Source organism: Garra rufa, chromosome 21 (genome assembly GCF_049309525.1).
Source record: "Garra rufa chromosome 21, GarRuf1.0, whole genome shotgun sequence".
In the NCBI taxonomy this organism is placed as follows: Eukaryota; Metazoa; Chordata; class Actinopteri; order Cypriniformes; family Cyprinidae; genus Garra; species Garra rufa.
The window spans coordinates 42,203,956-42,222,813 of record NC_133381.1 but is presented as its reverse complement, the minus strand read 5'-3'; the positions used below and the strand labels follow the sequence as shown (position 1 = coordinate 42,222,813).

General features: G+C 46.6%; 1 protein-coding gene across 6 annotated transcripts in view; it reads left to right on the top strand.

Annotated features, from left to right (window-relative positions):
• Positions 1-18,858, top strand: part of meis2a (Meis homeobox 2a) — a 60,531-nt gene that overhangs the window by 14,272 nt on the left and 27,401 nt on the right. For 5 of the 6 annotated variants that reach the window (XM_073826660.1, XM_073826659.1, XM_073826658.1 and 2 more), the window contains exon 8: positions 9,535-9,680. In XM_073826660.1, the coding sequence (XP_073682761.1) occupies positions 9,535-9,680 (146 nt within the window). The remainder of the gene's footprint in view (positions 1-9,534; positions 9,681-18,858) is intronic. The other variant, XM_073826657.1, reaches the window with a different exon arrangement.

Genomic DNA, 18,858 nt, shown 5'->3' with positions numbered 1-18,858 from the left:
GAACTACTCCTTTAAAGGAGAGGAGAAAACACTTATCTTTTAACTGTTAAAAAATATCTTACATTTGGTAGGAAACATCAGACAGATAAACATGGACAGATTGTCTGACAGTCTCATCTTCAAAAAACATTGGCAAAACTACACAATGTCAAAGACAAAACAACCCAGGTGTTAAAAAGCCAATGTATGTTAATATTATTGTTTTAACATGTTAATTCACATTACTGGGTTCATGCAGTTTATATAAATTCCAATGCACCATCTTTGTTTACGTCTGTACATTGAGTCTCATTGTTGAGAAGCAGTCCTGCGGGACCTTCGCTGCCAGGCCCACCTGCTCATTTTGCCTATTGAAGGTGTACTTATTTCGGCATTAACCCCTTCTCCTGCAGTATGCGTCCCCTCGCCCCTATTGTGTTTGTCCAACATGTCTTACGCCCCTCCGCTCCCTAATCCCAGCCGCCTCCTCCCTCCAAACAGCCAGAATGCCGGTGAAGGGCTTGCGTTCGGCGGTGTGGTCTCTGAAGCACGTCACAGCGCCGATGCCCTACAGGTATCTTTGGAACGAGTGGGCGGATGAGAAAGAGATGCTGCCTTCCCAAGCACCGCTAACGTATTTATGCAAATCTTTTTGGGCATTATTGCAGATAAGCTCATTTTATAGTCTGATTTCCGCTCCCTCGTGTGCCATAATGAGTCGTCGAGCACGAGGGAGCGTGTCGGGGAAGAGCGCCAGTCCTTCCGTCGGTCCGTCCGTCTGTCCGTGCGCCGCGAGTGCCGTCCCGGCGTTCCGTTTGAGGAGACGGGGATGGAGGGGTTTGACGCCGGTTAGTGCTATTAGCTCTCGTTATTGGAGGCAGCCGTCTAATAATTTCTAATTACCCTAAGGAGGTATTAGGAGTGTTAGTCAGCAAGGATAATTTCTTATTTGCACGCCTGGAGCGGTGAGCTCTCTAGAAGAACGGAGGCTAATGTGCAACAAAACAAATCAACGTGCCACGCAGGGCTGCGGGCTTCAGGGAGGAGGCCGAGATAACGCTCATTATGCATCATGATAATTCATTTAGAATGTTATCAATTTCAGAATAGAGGGCTGTGCGCGCACACACAAACACACACCAACCATTAAAAAAGGATGAGGAAATGAGGCTGCTGTTCAAACACTGCCTCCTGGTCTGTTCAGGTAGCTCCAATTACACACTTCCCATGTTTTAAGGCTGTTGAATGCTAAACGCTGCCTCCTCTCTGATCTCATACCCCCAGAAAATGCATTTTAGAGTGAAGCGCGGAATAAATGTTATTCCTCTGGAACTGAGTGGGTGTTTCGTACCAGAGTTTGCGGAGGACTCGACTGTGAAACTTAACTGACCTGGCTGATTGTTTCAGAGGCGCATTTTGGTGTATCTTTCTTTGTGTGCTGATGACTCATTCACAATAATTCCAGAAGCGTGAATTAAGAAACTAGAGTTAATTTGATTTTCTCACTCCTGAGACGCATTTTCCCGTGAGGACTGTTCTTGGTTCCATTTGGTTTTAATTGCAGCAGCACAGCAATACTCGTCTTTCTCCTCGTGAAGTTATTCTGTCCACCGTTTCCCTCTTTCTCTTCTCGAAAGCATCTTTCCTCGTCCCCTCAGAACTAGAATGACTTAATCTCTTGAAACAATTGGAGGAAGTTTAAGGAGAGACCGTTTAGATGTCTGAAATGTAATACCAAACAATGGCATCTCGCGATAGCAACCGATTTTCCACATTCGACATCCTCCAGTGGAAAAGCTTTACAAGTCATGAGGGAAAACACAAGTGTAGACAAAGCACAAAACCAAACGAGACAAAAAAAAGAAAAACATGTTGTGTTTAGCGGTGTTGCGGGGTCAGGCCTGCATTGTGTGTTTCTCGCTGGGCCGCGGTCCTCAGACAACCGACTGTCTGCGGGAGACATCTGCGAATCCGACCCGCCGACCCTCAGAAGCGCTCTGAAGTGAGGGAATGCTGCCTTTAGCCCTCGCACGGCCCGCAGGACAAACTCCAGCGCTATTAAGAAACAGAGAGAGAGACAGAACAAGAGGGAGCCAGGCAGAGCCGGCCGAAGCGCGTCAGAACGGTTTTGTTTCTTCCTCAAAGGCCTCGCGGTCTGCGTTCCTCAGATGCCCATGAGATCATTTTCCTTCTTTATGAGTAAAGAGCAGCTCAGTGCTGCAGAGGTTCACAGCACCTGCTGTTGGGTGGGCCGGCGTCCAAGCGCATCGTTGTGCGGTAAATGAGTCGCGTTCCCCGCAGCATCCGGAGGCGGCGGCTGCGGCTAGAGCGACCTTTGGCTGGAGATCTTTGCCGTCTCGTCTCGGTCCGTCTCGTGCTCCATCGGGCCGCTTACGCCTCGCTGGGGTCGCTGGGTCGGAGCGCAGTCCGCTTCCACCGAATTCGCCTCTTTCCTCGATGCATGCAACACGTGCATTACGCCGAAGAGAAGCCGTTGTTGCTCTCTTTCTCGCTGCCTTTGATTTTCCTGATGGTTGAAGTCATTGCCTCCGCTCGGGAGCTTTAGGGGAACGGCTGCATCTGCTGTTGAGATTTTACAGGAAGAGAAAATTGAAAAATCAATAAAAAGCCAAAAAAGAGTGAGACGGAAAAAAAATACACAGAGGGCGAAAAGCAAAGCAGATAACAGCTTTGAAGAAGCAGACAGACATAAAGCTGCTCGTAGATTTGAGACGTGTTTTTGGACTAATTCAGGGGCACGGTGAATTCATTCAAACACTGTAGTATAGCTGCGTCACAGACGTATACCACACCCGCGTCAGTCAACCGTTTTCCTAAATGTCTTTGTTCAATGAATGTTAGAAACTCCACAGACACCGGAGTGGCTGTAATCTGAACCTGCTCCTGTTTGGTTCAAATGCAGGGCTTCTGAGCTTCTCGAATAAGTGTAAGTAAGGTGAATTCAGCTCACTTTTTTGGCTTTAAGATGAGTTTCACCTGAATTCACCCAGCCCAGAATGAGTTTCTGAGTTTACCTATAACACAAGAGACAGTCAATAGAAAACTCATCACCGACTGATTAACAGAAGTCTCTCTCTCCATTAATGCAGTTCTGCTCATTATTTTTACATTTGTGGAAGAGTGCTTGAACACTGGGAATGACTGTGGGAAGGACAGCGGGCCGCGGTTATTGACTTGTAAAGGAGCCGGTAGAAGTGTCTGGATAAGACGCGAGCTTCTCCTGCTCTTGTAAAGCAGTATCTGATTTCTCTGCTAGTTGGGTCCCCAGAGGGGCCGCTGGGCTGATGGGAGCTCACAGCTGCTGCAGAGAAGAATGCACACGTGAACTCTGGAGGTGTTCCCAACGGTGAACGGCATCTCTGAACTACACGAGGACGCTTCTGTTTGTGCACGTCGATCTATCGTGAAGCATTCGCTCTCTAAATCTGGATGGATATTAATATGAATAAGATCACAGACCTTTTTCAGTCACAATCTAGTTTTCGGAATGTTATATCAAGGCGATAGTTGGCGATACCCAGCCCTAGTGCACCGGGCAGCTGCAACCAACAGAACGCTGACTAATTTATGAGCGCAAACTGCACATGTGCATGCGAGAGAGAATCAGAGGAAGTTTTCATTGACTCCGCGATGAGGTAGCCGAGGCCCATGGGGGGGGCTCTTCGCAGTTTGAACTTCATCAGGGGCTGCGCTTAATCAATACGCTATCGGAAAAAGAATTAATTACCAAAGCAGAATAAAACAGCTGCATTTTAAACGGAGGCTTCATCAATGCTTTAATCTCCTGCTTTCAGCTCAGGTGCCCTGAGGAATCGCTCTGACCGCGTGTAATGAGGAACTCAGGGACTTTACGCCCCACACACCCCTTTCTCTCTCTCTCTCTCACACACACATCTGCCTTCCTAAACTGTATCTCCATCTGCGCAGAACCCAGTCCCCTCCACCGCATTCCCTTCCCACCGAATTCCAGTCTTCCCAGGGATGAGGAAGGGTATTAATGTGGAAATCTCTGCTGTAGGGCCGCTGGAGAGAGGCACACATTCCTAAAGTGAAAAGGACTGAACTGTCGCTCGTCCGCGGCCCGCCCCGTCACCGACGCCCCCCTCCGCCCTTGAGCACTCCTCCGAACTGCATTTCAAGTAGGGTTGAGAAGGGGTTATGGGTGATGAATTGGGTTTTTAGTGAGCTCATTAGGAAGCCAAACAGAGTCGAGACGCAGCGGAACGGAGTGGGGCCGCGGTGCAGCAATCAGTTCTGCTTGCTTTGTTCCGTGCCTCCAGGACATTTGTGAGCGAAAGTTCAGGGCAGACGGCTGATGAGAGAGGCCTGCCGATTGGAGCCCGCGATCTGATGGTTGACTTGTTGGTGTAGAACCTTTAATTCACTGGCCTCTTCGTGTCTCGTGCCTTAACGGTCGCGGCTTGCCCTCGTAAGCCCATTGCTGATGCCCGGCTCTGGAAGGCGGAGCGGAGAGGGGCGTGCGTAATAACTCCAAGGTGTCCGCCGAGTCTGTGTTAGTCTGAAGTGCAATTGAGGGTGGAGAATCTCCATAAATACAGGTTTTGTCTGGTGACGTGTAGAATCGGACCCTCGACAATCTCACGGTTTGGGGCAGGACTTTGATCCCCTCTCTTGAGGCGAATGAAGCCGAATCCAGCGCAGCTTTGTTTCAGTCTTTCCGTCGTGTGGTTTATAATGGCGCGTTCATAGGCCGTAGAAATCCTGTTTTGGTGAAAATTGATGTAATTTGCTGTAGTAATTATCTTAGTAATTAACTCTCTAATGACTGCGGTGTGAAAGTGCTGCGGCTCCTCCAGTGGCTCTCATGTGCGCAGTCATTATTTGCTCTCCATCGTAATACAAGCTTCAAAGTGTGCTGATACTGACTGGAGAGAGCGAGAATAGACTTGGATGCACCTCAGTAACCTCTGGGGCCAATTATTGTAATTTGATTTGGAACACAGGCTGCAGGAAGGGTGTTGGGTGTGTGTTGTGGGGCATGTAGCATGTGTTGGGGTGTGTTTAGGGGCAATTGGAGTGTGCTTGTGCTGTGGGTGTGTGCAGTCTCTAGACTTTTTCAGTTCTTCCCTATCAGTCCAGTGGTTCCCAACGATGTTCCTGAAGGAACTGCACATTTTGCACGTCTCCTTTCTCTCACACAGCTGTTTCAGGTCTTGGAGTCTCTACTAATGAGCTGATGAGTTGAGTGTTAGTGCTACTCTGGGATTGTGTTTGTGAACTATAGGCAGCAGTGCTCCTGCCCCGCATCTGTGCTTGTTTTTGCATTAGTGTTGAATTAGTTGTCCTTACAGCATAGGTTCATGTGCAGCTTCCTTAAAGCGTCTCTCGGGATGTTGTTTCCCTGTGATTGTCTTTCGCACGGGCCAGAAGCTCAGAGATGCAGGAAACAGCCGCAGCACTTAATGTCTCATAAACTCATCAGAGTGATTAGCGGACTAATGAAGAGACGAGATGAGGGGCGGCGGGATGCAGCGCTACGATCAGACGCCGTCCCTCCAAGGCCCTGTTTATGATGTAATGAGATAATTGCCGTTACAGGTAGCAGGTTAATTACACGTGTAATTACTCAAGCGCTTCACACAGGCTCGTCTGAAGCACTATTGGCATATGATTATCATCTTCAACCTTTGAATGCTGATGCTCCTTTTACTTTCTCCTGTCATTCGCGAGGTTGGTTTGTTAAAGGTTTTAACATTTTTTCCCCCTCTGGTTCCGTGCGTGAGCCAAACAGCGTTGCTCCATTTTCTTTTTCTCAGCACAGGGTTTAGAGATTTAGAAATCCGTAGCATTCCTAGGATGACACTGACGTGACTGTGTCTGTGTTATTAAGTCGCTTCCTCATACAGACGTCTAATTAAAGCGTTTTATTCCACTTCATTTACAACCAAAAGAGAAGCTTTAGTTCTTCAGCGCAAACAACTGCACATTACATCTGCAGGAAAACAACATGGCGAGAATGACTGTGAGAGCGCAGCTGTCCGAGGACGTTTGTACAGATGTGTGTGTGAAGGTTATTCCGAGCTAAATGTTTAAACTGTTGCTTGTTTTTGGAGTAGCTGCTAGTCTGTGTTGACTATATTGTAAAAATGTACACCATAATAAAGTGCAACTTTGAATTTAATCAATGATGAAGAAAATGGAGCTGAAAACATGAGCGGGTGAGTCATTAGCATAAGGTAAACACTGACCCACTGACTACTGTTCTGGATGAGAGGACTAGTGAATGCGAGTAGTCATGTCAGGAGCAGGGCTGAGGTGTGCGGTCTGTGTTTGCGGGTGAGTGCAGCGGTCTGGATCACTGCTCTCCAGCGTGAACAGCCTCAGCTCACTCTGTGACGAGCAGGAGCAGCTCCTGTGGACGGCGTCTCAGCAGGAGGTTGTAATTAGTGTCTTTAAGCTCAGCCTGTGACGGCACTGCCTCCACGTTCATGCCCCATTAGCCTGAAACAAATGTCCGAGCCAAACAAATCGGTGACTGCGACTCTCTCCGAGACAAAGGGTGGAAAATGTGAAGCGCTTCAGCCCACTTGATTTGCCTTTTTTGCCTTTTTGATTACATGTGCTGTATAATCACACGCTCTTACCGTCAGCACAGCTTCAATCTACTGCTCAACTCTCAACTAACTGTTCTGCTCCAGTGTCTACTACACAACATTTGGAGAGCTATTTCTACCAAATTTAATCGTTAAAAATTGTTCTGTTGATGCAAATCAATGTATTTAGGTTGATTCAACACTATTAAATAATATTTGTGACCCTGGACCACAAAACCAGTCTTAAGTAGCACGGGTATATTTGTAGCAATAGCCAAAAATACATTGTATGGGTCAAAATGATCAATTTTTGTATTTAATGCCAAAAATCATCAGGATATTAAGATCATGTTTCATGAAAATATTTTGTCAATTTTTTAATTGATTAGTAATATGCATTACTAAGAACTTCATTTGGACAACTTTAAATATTTAAATTTTTTTGATGATGATGATGAATTTTATTTATAGTGCACTATACATTTGACGTCAAATCTCAAAGTGCTACAAAGATCAAACAGATAAAAATAGATAATAAAACACAGACACTTAAAAATACGCTTTTCTAAAAAAGGAAGGTTTTCAGTTCTCTTTTAAAAACATCCGTGGTCTTGGGGGCTCTGAGTTGTTCTGGGAAGGCATTCCACAGACGAGGAACGGATGCTTTAAAAGCCCTGTCGCCCATGGTCTTGAACCGTGTCCTAGGTGCAAGCATAAATAAGCATTCAATGGAAAGCTTATTTATTCATCTTTCAGATGATGTATAAATCTCAATTTTGAAAAATTGACACTTATGGTTTTGTGGTCCAAGATCACATTTTTAGAATAATAATTTAACTGCACTGGAACACTCAACTGACAAGCTGCCAGGAACACGGGCTGATGTGCAGATCCATTTTTAATAATTAATATTTAATGCTGAGAAACTGAACTTTAGTCTGAGTTTTACAGTCATTTTTGCTCTTGTCGGTTTTATGCGGGTCAGTGGGATCCAGTTTAATGTGGACACACACTGACTCAAATACACATGTACACAGTGGTCACGTTTGAGCCAGAAAGAGGCAGAGAGAGAGGGTGAGAGAGAGAGGGCATGTTTTTTCCTTCTCCAAGGGTACTGCTTTTCCAAAAGTGCCTGGGGCGAGACTGTAGCACCTCGTCTCCCGGAGGCCTTTGGGCGTCTCCTAATAGCCCCCCCCCCCATCTGCCCCCATCTCAGAGGTGCATGATGGGATACTTCCCCTTCCCCCTCTCCTCTTCTCCTCGTGTCGTCCTCATGTTTTGTGCTGGAGTTCACATCCGCACAGGTTCAAATGGCAGAGTTGCCAGGGAACAGTCAGAGGCCATTAGCGTTTGGGACGATTCGCCCTGCGGCGCTGCAGCGCTAACCAGTGAGCGGGGGGGCCATGTAGATTAGCAGCTTCACATGTAATGAGCAAGTTTGCCCTTTCTTTTCTTTTCCTTTTTCTTCTGCCTCTGTCGCTCTTGCTCTGTCACTAATCCCATTGCATCATTTTTTTGATTATTTCCACTGCTTTGACTCACTGTCGTGTGTGAGAGCATATTTTCACTAGTGATGATAGAGTGGTATATACTGGCCGGTTTATTGGCTGATTATAGAAGAGATTATTGGTATCAGCTAAAAACACACCCTGTTATCAATGCCCCAATGTACTATCAGGATAATTGTGTTAAAATGAGTGTCCACTGCATTTCAACATTTTTGTGTACATTTCATTCTCTGCATTATGTCCTTGATTTACTGTGATGTAGATCTGTCGGACACACACCGATCTCCAGACGTGAGTGTGTGTTTAGTTTGTGTACATATAGATTTGGTTATCAGCGAGTGTCTGTGTGTGCGCGAGGGGCGTCTGGTTTCACCCCGAGCGGTCAGGGGCCGTAGGGTAATGAAGCGACGGGTCGGTCTGTAAATACACGTGGGTCGCTCTGGCCGCTGTGAGCAGTAGGCTATCGTGTTGCAGTGAAAATGGAAACGTCAATAAAATTAATCTGGCCACCTTTTGGCCTGGACTGCTCGCTGTGGTCCACTCATAACACACCACAACAAGACAAGTTTACACTCCCAAACACACACCCCTCCTCCGGTGACGTCATTAGAGCAAACGCGTGAACTCCCGTTTCTTTTGGCCTACGTTTGACCACCGTACGCGGTCAAGCAGTCTTTCAATCTCTGAACGTGCAGTTTGAATGAGTGTGTATTTTGGGCGTTTGATGCTTCTCGCGTGCCTCTGTGAGGTCACATCATTAGCACAGATCCACACGGCGAAGGCGATAAAACAGCACTAGTGAGAAAAATAATAGATTAAAACAGAGAGGGGAAGGAAAGGCTTTCAACTGTCCTTGTATTCTTCATGTATTTTGCATTTGATTACGCCACCCATCGGATCTGTTCTCTTTCCTCCTTTTTAAAGTGATTAGTTGAAATATTAATGCGTGATTATTGCTCATATAGGTGCGCCTGATTGATGTCTCCCCAAAAACAGAGAGACGTGCAAGTGTAAATTTGTAGAATATCGCAGCGTAGTGCAGGAGTTTTTCAGATACATAATTTAGATGCCCTGAAGGAAGGCTTTCAAGGCATTTTCGCCCAAGGCCAAGAAAAAATAACTGACTTTTAAAAGTAAATCATTTTTGCTAATGCACAATTAATGGCAGAGGACAAAGAAAGTAAGTCTGGGAAGTAGGTTATGAAGAGACCCGGCCTGCCCTCACACGTGCACCGGACGGACATCGGCGTAGGAGCGTCAGATGTGTTTGTGATATGCAAATGAGGCACAGGAAGGGAAGGGGCTGCAGGGTTGTGCATTTGTGTTTATCACACTGTAGCTTTTGTCTTAGCACCAGTTCTTAGTAATTCTGCATGGTGTTGAGCAAAATAAGGATTTGACGTAAGGGTGTGTCTGTTTTTTAATGTTTATGATCGTGTGCCACGTTTCTAAAAGACTCTCCTTTTGTCCAGGAGATGGTTTAGACAACAGCGTGGCCTCACCCGGCACGGGCGACGATGACGATCCAGACAAGGACAAAAAGCGTCAGAAAAAGAGGGGCATCTTCCCCAAAGTCGCCACTAACATCATGCGGGCATGGCTCTTCCAGCATCTCACGGTAAGTCTCATTTTTTCACAGTGAACTCTTACTGAAGCTCTAGAATCAATGCACAGTCATCGACATTTATACAGCAGTTAGATCCGGCCCTCAAATCTGATTGGATGTTGAAAGAATGCCAGCAGCGGTGGGACTTTTTACAGTTTGTATCACTCCTCTTGATTGTGTTGGGTTACTCAGTGACACACAGTGGCTGATCCTGATTTGCCTCAGCTTAGAACGATATTCATTTGAACAGCAGAAATAAATTATTTAGCTATATTATGTGTAATGTCATTCAATATTAATTTCAGTATCAGAATATGAGCAATTTCAGACTTGCAGTAATGCTGGCTAAATCACAGCTGCAGTAATACTCACAACAAATGTGGGTGTGCTGTTACTAATTAACTGAGAGTGATTGACCACTCCAGCTCCATGCTGTTTTTGATCACTTCTTCCCAAAGAATATTTGTAGAGTTCAAGTGCAAATGCTAGTTGTTGTGGCACAAGGAGAGAGCCCTGTGTGTGTGTGTGTGTGTGTGTGGGTGTGGAGAGGTGGCACGCGGGGTCGTGTTCCATCGGCCTCTCTGATGTCACGACATCATCCACGGCTCAGGATATATCGATTAGGACAGGAAGGGTCGGGTTTCTGAGGGAGGTGCTGCCGTCCCTGAGCACGTGAACGCAGCGTGTGCTCTACAGGAAACTGAGAGCGGCTGCCGTGTTAGGACCGCGTGTGTGAGGGACTTGTTCTGAAAGCTTGGACCCGGTGATCTAACCCATGCCAAAATAATAACTCTTCTTAAATACGGCTATTTTAAAGGGCTAATCAGAGGCACTGAACTCTGCCATGCGCTTATAACTCTCATCATCATCAGAATGACTGCACCGCAGCCCAATTTGACAGACAGACAAAGACGCTTTGCTTTTCTCTGCTTTATTCCTGCGCTCTTTTCATTTGTCGTCCCCTTCACACTCCCAGAGCCGCTTGGCGCGCTTGTGTGTAAAGCGGTGAAGAGGGAGGCGTCAACCCACCACCTACATCGCCGCTTTTACCCACAAACGCCTCTCGCTTCATTCACTCGGCTCCATATCACGCAGGAATTTCGCGCTTTTTTCAGAGATCATTAGGCGTCTTTACTGGCAGCTCAGGAGATCCCCATTCACGACATTCACGAGAGACGTACTCCTGCTTCCTTTAGAATTGTTTTAAACAACACGAAAACGCAGGGAGAATTTTCATTAGTGCAAATGCAGAAGTTTCCGTCGTCCTTTTAGGTGTTTCTCTCATTGCAGAGTCTTTTATGAGCGTGAGCAATAATCCATCCTTTTTAACCCACCTTTCTATTTTTTTCCGACCAAAGAGACTTAATTGAATTATCCCGAAGTAGCGACCACAGCCCCCCGCGCAATCCTTTACACTGCACGACCGCGCCACACACTAACACATCAGGCCTTTTATTTTAATTTGTTAAGCAAATGTATTTTCCAGTTCAGGATGCATTTGTGTGCGGGTGAATTCATGGGGACTTTGGCCCTGAATGGCCTGTAGCGGCAGCTCTCCATTCAACTATTCATTGGAGGGGGCAAAAGAAAAGCGGCGAGGTTGTATTTTCTCAACCACAGGGCCAAAGCGGAGCTGCTCTTCCATGAGCGGTGGGGGTCCCTTTACATATGTTCTCAACATTGAGCCATTGTCACCCATTCTGAGGGGCTCAAAAGGACGTAACCCCTTCCCTCCCCCCGTTTCCATCCCCCGCGCTCACAAAAAAACGCGCCGGCTAACAGTTGCAATTGTGGGCTGAAATCGATGGCCTCCTCTCCCGAGGAATAGTGTCCCTCTCTGATGCTCCAAGGGTGAGCCAACAGGGCATTGGCAGCCAACAGCCAATCCCACAGGGGTGCGAAAGATGAAGCCATGCACTGCAGCTCCTGACTGAAGTGCCCCTGTAGAACTCGAGAGTTTGGGTCAGAACGTGCCGCAGTTGAAGCCCCAGAGATGTTCTCTTCCTCCTGGAGCTCTCTGGATCTCTTCCAGTGCCATTAGCGGGAGGAAATCCCAGCTGGCTGCTGTAAGCTTTCCCATACGGCACAGAGCTTATGTTATCGGAAAGATAAACTCCACTGTGGGGTGTATTGCTTTATTAGGCTTCATATTTAATGAACAAGACAAAGAACCTTCTACGCAGCTCACAGAGAGAGAGCGTGGTGGCGAAGTGTAGTTTGCGCTGACATAGCTGCGGGGTCACCTAACAGTTTAATGGAGACAAACTTTGAATCCTCTCAATTAGTCCGTTGGCGCCCTCAGCGTGTCTCCTGCTAAGACGAGGGTCAGCCTGCAATGAAAACAGGAAGCACTCAGATACAAAGATAGCACTCCAGGCCTGTGCTGTCCTTTCACTTCGGTAAACCTTCAAAAAGCTGTGAAAATAACGGGACGGCCTGAAATGCGACTCAACCGGTGGCATGAGTTTGGGGCGAGACTGTAAACTGAATTATTGTTGGAAAATAATGTAGGGCAAGGCTAATTCAGAAATCCACCCGGATCTTTATCCTTTTATCTACCTGGATTTGATCAGGTTAAAGTAAGCTGTGATATTGTTGGCTAATGTTATTTTTACCCAATAGCCTTTACGTCAGCTGAAGAGTCATTTCAGTTTTGCAGAAAGTTATTACGTAGTGTTTTCGTTTAATAGGGGCTTTAATAAAGAGGGCTGATTTGTTGATGGAAACATCCTTAATCTTAAGTGTCACATGTTAATTTCTCATCTGCCGCCTTTGATTCACAAGTTAAAAGCCTCATCAGATAAATGTGTAAAAAAAATAAACAGGATCAGCCAGTGATCAGCCAATAGAGTCGCACAGTAAAGCTGTGTGGGGACGTTCTTGAGGCCCGTCTCAGACTAAACATTTGGGCTGATCTGCTCTGACTGCAGCTGTTTGCATGTCTGATTCACGTCAGTGTTGATTTCCATTGCAGTAGTTTCAAACAATACACTCACAGACACAAAAAGCACACTTAAAAACCTCAGTCAAATTCCTCCTCTCTCTACGTCTCTCTCTCACACACGCAGAAACATGAAATGTGGTCAGTAGGTTCTCTTCACCCCCGCCGCATGTAAGCTCTGGGTTTTCTCAGGAGAGGTTTCCTCCCTCACTGTGTGCTGTAATGCAGGGCATTCTTAAAGCAGCGGTTTCATTTAAGGCCCAGCGAGGTTGTTTTGTGACGCTCCGGGGGGTTGCAGTGGGGCAACACTAATCTATCATGGGCTTGTTTGCCCTCTGTCACCAGTGCAGCCTATATAACAGATCTGTTCAGTGTGTGTGTATCTGCACATATGTGCAAACCTGAAGAAACATAACTTACCCTGATGAACCTTCAAATGTGTGCACTATTAAAACCTGATGTTTTATTGAGCAAGTAACTATAAACATTGCAACAGTTTTTGCTAAATTTAACTGCTCATCAGTAATATTCTTACCATATCCGAAAGCGAAAACTGGCCATAGAAGTACCCTTGTGGTAATGCTGAGACTGCGACAAGGTTTGGTGAAGCTGAGTACAGATAGTGATCCTACAGTAAGGACACACTGTGGCTGCTGGCTGCCATTTGTTCTGTTCATTCCTGCTGGTTGTAAATCTAGAAATCAAGTATGTCACTGTAAACAGCACACTGCTGCAGTCAGCTGTAAGTGCACGTTTGTCAGAACCTCTGAATCAGAGAGGCTGAAAGTTCAGATGTCCATATCGAGTGACTCTTTAATACTTGCAGGTTGGGGAATTAAATGAGAAGCCATATCCTCTGTCATATGCAAGGACTTAAAATAGCTGCTAAAATAGAAGCATTGCCTCTTAAATTCATGTCTGTTTTAAGACATTTAAAACTCTGTAGCACACACCAACATGCTTCAGCATTCATAGGTGCATTTTAGGCAGCAATGGCAATGAAAGTAAATTTAATTGTTCTCTGATTTTAGGCACTTCCTTTAATGGGATTTACTTTCAGATCTCTGTGCATCCTTGTTTTGAACTGTTGCTGCTGAATATGGCAGTTTGCAATAGCATTTTTAACCTGAAGGCAATTGCTCTGTCTTTATCTTGTCTTTGAGCATCATCCTGTATGTTGTGTAAGTTATGGCATGTTTATCATGTTTTGATGCTTTTCAGAGATAAATGAGTCTCTCTGAACCTCAGAGACAGAGTGAAATCTTTCAGTTGAGGGATGACCTTGCTGACACTTGGAATGTTCCTACATACCCAGACTGAGTCGGTATTAATAAAGATGGCTTGAACAGGCTGGAACACGCTGTTCCATGCATGTGTGTGTGAAGGGAATGCATTTGCTCTGACCTGAAGATACATATAAACAGTGAGGAGAACAAGAACCTCAGTTTAATAACTGAAGTTAGATCTCAGTGGACAGCTCAAACTGACCTCCGCCCAGACAAGTACACAAACAAAGGTGCCAGTGCCTGTTCAGAAGATTGCAATCATATGGTCCAGATTTGTTGTTATTCAGGAAGCTGTTATAAATTTGTGGAAAGTTTAACTAACTTGCTCAGCCTGATTCTCTTCAAACTGTTGCTAATCCATGGCAGTAGTTGACGTAAAAGTGGAAACCTGTGATAGCAGAAGATGCTCATATTGTGTTTGTGTGAAATCGATGCTTACGTAGAGTATGTCTCAGGCCAAAACGAGGGAAGAACTAGGGGTGTGGTCAAAGAAACAGCTCAGACATAGAAGCGGAAAACTAAGAAAGGATAGTCGTGTGTGTGGAGCAAAAATCAAAACCAGACTGCGTTTCTCTGTTTAGTTTGTCAGGGGACTGGCGCTCCTCTGAATCCCAGAGCTCTATTTCTGCTCTGTGATCTTCCCGCCCATTCTCTGCTGCTGTTTTTATTCTGTTTTGTTTTTCCAGCACTTCTCCTCATGGGCCTCCCTCTGTGCTCTGTCTGCACCTCCTTTCTATTTCATAATGACGACCAAGCGCTGTGACTGCACAACATCATTTCATATCTTGAATGGTGCATCAAAGGCAACAAACAAAACGCGCCAATTTGCTGTGGTTTCCGTTCAGCCTCCCAAGACATTGGCAAACCGAGGCCTTCCGCGGCCACACCGTGGTGCCTCTATCTGATCCTCACAGCTCATAAGGGAGGTTGTTGTGATGACTTAAACTGGTGAGCAGTATCAAAAACATCCGCAAAATGCCAAAGAAAGAAGGCTAAAAGAAAGACAGATATCCTAATCAAACCGGAGCGTTTTGGCTCCAGATGTGAATGCATGTGAATATTGATCAGATCGTAGTAGTTGTAATGTCCCAGGGGCACGACAATCCCTGCTCAAATCTACAGCGATTTAGATAAAGAGACTTGGCGAGACATTGCGGATTTCAGCAAGCAGAACCTCCTCCTTCTTTCTCCTCCTCCTCTCCCTCTTCAACTGTGGTGCAGAAGAAAAGCAGGGAAAACCTGTAATTACACACACTCTTCTGAATCTCCCTTAATGTTCATTATTTAAAACCGGCGGCAATTACAAGTTCAAAGGGGCTTAGAGGGCCAGCAACCCGCATAATCGCCAGCAAATGAAGTATAGCGTGTTCACGGCAGCGGAGCGCGCTGCTGGAGGGGTGAATCATACATTTCCATACAGGCACAAATCTCTGCCACCTCAGGGCTCCGGCATGCACTATCCCTGCCTTGCAATCCTCTTAGCCACGGCTTTTTGTCTGTCTTCACCCACCAGCAACCCTCCGACATAGAAAACATATCGAACTTCACCCTGGCTTATGTCGTACAATCGCTGCTGTTTGTCCCTGTGTTTATGGCTGCCAGGCCGCCCACCCTCTCCTCCAGATTACTCCGCTCTGTTTCTCTCTCTCGCTCTCGTCTGACGACACATCCACGTGACGCGTGCGCAGGAGTGAGCCCGTCCCGGCAGGTGTATCTCGGTTACCTTTGGAGACAGTCACGGTGGCAAATTCCGTCCACAGGTGGCTCTTTGCGCGTTGAGAGGAGGGCTCGTGAGCCCAGCGGTTAGCTCTGGTTTCAGAGCCGCCCAACCAGCGGTCATTGTATACATCCTCTTCTACATCTACACCTCCACACAAGAGGCTCTCCTGCTCTCTCTGTGCCATGTTTATCTGCTTCCTCTGTCCAGGTTCAGTGCCGCAGGTCACCTTTCTTTCTTTTCGGCTTTCGTGCGCCTCCCCCGGTCAGCTGTGCTGCTGTTTGCATTAGGGATCTTTGATAAAATCTCCATAGGGACCTGCTCTAGTGCTCACACCATTTCCTGCCTTCTGCTCTCATTGTTTGTCTTGCTTGCACAGGGAACGTACAACTCCCACCTGAATTCAATAAAACGTCGACGCTCCTTGGCGTGGCAAACAGCAGACAGTTCATTTTTCATTCGGCAAAATCTCCTCAAAAGGAAGCGAAGGCTGGCTGTTTCATTAAGTGGCCCATCCAGGCAGACACGTGCACCACAGCAGAGCCCATGTTTGCCCAAGCAAGTGTGCATATTAGAACGGAATCCGTGGGGAGATTAATGGGCTACTGCCTCTGTACCATTGATTATCTCCACGCCATTTTTCCCTCTTCCTGCACACATATTAAAAAGTAATGAAGCCTATGGAGGAAAGGAAGGCAAGGCTTCACGCATCATTTTACGTTATCTGGACTCTAACAGCGAGGAATCTCTTTAAGGCATGGTTTGAGCAGAATTAAGTAAACAAATGTGGAATATGCCTTTGAAACAAGCTGTGGCGACTGGAAAAAAAATGTGCTTAAGCGAAGACAAGCCCCTGACACATGGAGGGAACTCTGCAGATGTTAGCAATTTTGTCGTGCAGCTTTGCTAACCTTACAACGAGACCTCAATTGCTGCATTGGATTTAGTAACCGATGACAGTAATGGAAATGTGGAAGAACATCAGAAGCACCTAGGATTAGAGTGATCTACAAAGCCAGTTCAATAGTCTGTTGTCTGTGGACAAATGGCAGTCCGTGGTTTGTCTTCTGTTTGCCAAACACGGATGCTTGAGCCTGCACTGTGCATCTCCATTCTGTTCTCCTCTGTCACGGCCCTGCTGCAAGGGTGGGGGGGACGGGCTAGGCTCTTTCAGGAAAATAACTTCCTGAGACATTACGTGAATCAGCAGACAGCCTTATGGCCCAGACCTTCCCAAGAGTCTAAACTCTGGAGTTAAAGGTGAGGAACCACATTGAAAACCTGATGGGAAACAGTTTTTCCTGCCCTGCAGAGCTTTATTTTGAATTCTCTTGGCTTCATTTGGTTTTAGTATGTGGTAATGACTTCTGCACTAGATCTTCCTCTACAGAGCCCAACCCTCAATGGCATAGCCATTACTGAAGCGCTTTTACCATTATAGAGGCACGCCGCTCGATTCCCGTCAGTCAAAGTCAGACTCGACTCTGCAAGGGATCATGAATTATTGTGTAGCGGTAAGGCGAGGGATCGAGTAAGGGGAAAAAAGGGAATAGTTAGAAGCAAATACACAAACACAATGGAAGGAACACAACAACAGCTGTCTTACACCTCAAGCAGGCTTCTCTGCAAAGTGATTGGAGAGCAGCGGGGCTTGGGTTACATTCCTGAGATGGGGATGGCTGGTGTTGGTTTCAGAAGTGGGGGCAGGTGGTGGGGGTGGAGACAGCTCAACAAGTTGTTGAAAAGAACACAGACGCTTGTCATCAGCCTCCAGAGCAGGGAGCCATCTGAGTGCATTTTAGTTGCAGAGGTTAATGACCTCCCTTTGCTCTTCCGTCCTGCAGGAGTCCAGTGCACCAGCAGCACTCTGCTGCGTTTGAGCTCGCAGTTCTTGCTTGTGGCCTGGATCAGCCCAAAAAGCTGTAAGTGGATCCTGACAATCCCTTTTTATCTTTCCCTCTAGGGCAACGCGTAAACTTTCAGAGTAACGACGGTGTTTGGATTACTGTAGCTCCCTTTGATGCCTCAGTACGCGCCACGGAAAGTGCAGAAAGAAGAAAGACAGAGTCAGAACTGATATGCGCTTTTTTATTTGCTGGCTTAATGGACCTACAGTACATCTACTACGGGGGCAGTCCACCCCGAGCGATGTGGGGTCAAGTTCCTTGCTCAAAGGCACAGTGATAGGGAAACTCAATCCTGTCATGAATCGCTCCTTTTGGGGTTTGAACAGGCCTGCAAGTTATTGCACAACTACCATTAGAGTTGCTAATCTGCTCCGATACTCGAGGTTGCCATTCTCACCAGCCATTCAGGTTTCAAGCATTCTTTCGACCCATGCAGTTTCATTAGGTAGGAAATGGTTAGCCAAAAAAAGAAGAAAGCAGGCTACATTTCTTATTTGCGCTGCCTGTTGACCCCCATCCACTAATAAACGGTAAGCTGAGCAAGCTGTTGGTCATCCTCTCATGGGATTGTTGGGTAGCTGCCAGTTTCCTGCTTGCTTTGTCAGTGGATAAAGTCAGTAACAAACGAGAAGCCTACAGCCAAGCCGGTCAGTCAGGTCAGAGGTCAGCAGGCCTCAGGGCAGGATTGAGCAGAGGAGCACTATGGGGAGAGCGCAGGCGGCTGGAATGTGCCTAAAAGAGGCCCTTTGCTCTGTTCCTTAGCTCTGCTGCTCTTAGAGCCATTAAAACTCTTCATACATCCCTTAGACTAAAACATCAAGAGTGGAGAGTCCCCAGGGCTCACAGCAATCCACTGCCTGAGTGTGCAGCGCTGACGGGAGGTCTTGATTTTCTTTCAAAGGTAACAAAGCCCTGTGTAAAGAAGAGTATTTCTCAAAGGTCATAAACGACGAAAGCAGTGAGCACAACAGGTACGATATGACGTTCGCTTTGGCGCCGCCAGCTGTCTCACAAGGCTTTTGCCGTCGTGACCGCGAGAGATCTTTGGCTTATTCTGTCCAGCTTCAGTCGGCTCAATCGTTTCAGCAAGGCAGAGTTTACCGAAACTCTCCGTGACGGCCTCTCGATGTTGATACTTTGTTTAGTCCTCTTGGAGAGCCAGCTAAATGGGCGCCATGCTTGACTTCTACATTTTTAGCATCATTAACCTACAGGAAATTGCCCCTGCAGCTGTTTGCCGGCTGCTTGGTTGCTCCACATTCCAAGCTAATGGCTAAACATCGAGGTTTCCTCTACTGTGAGTTTGGACTGTAAAGCAGATTTGACAACATGAATTTTC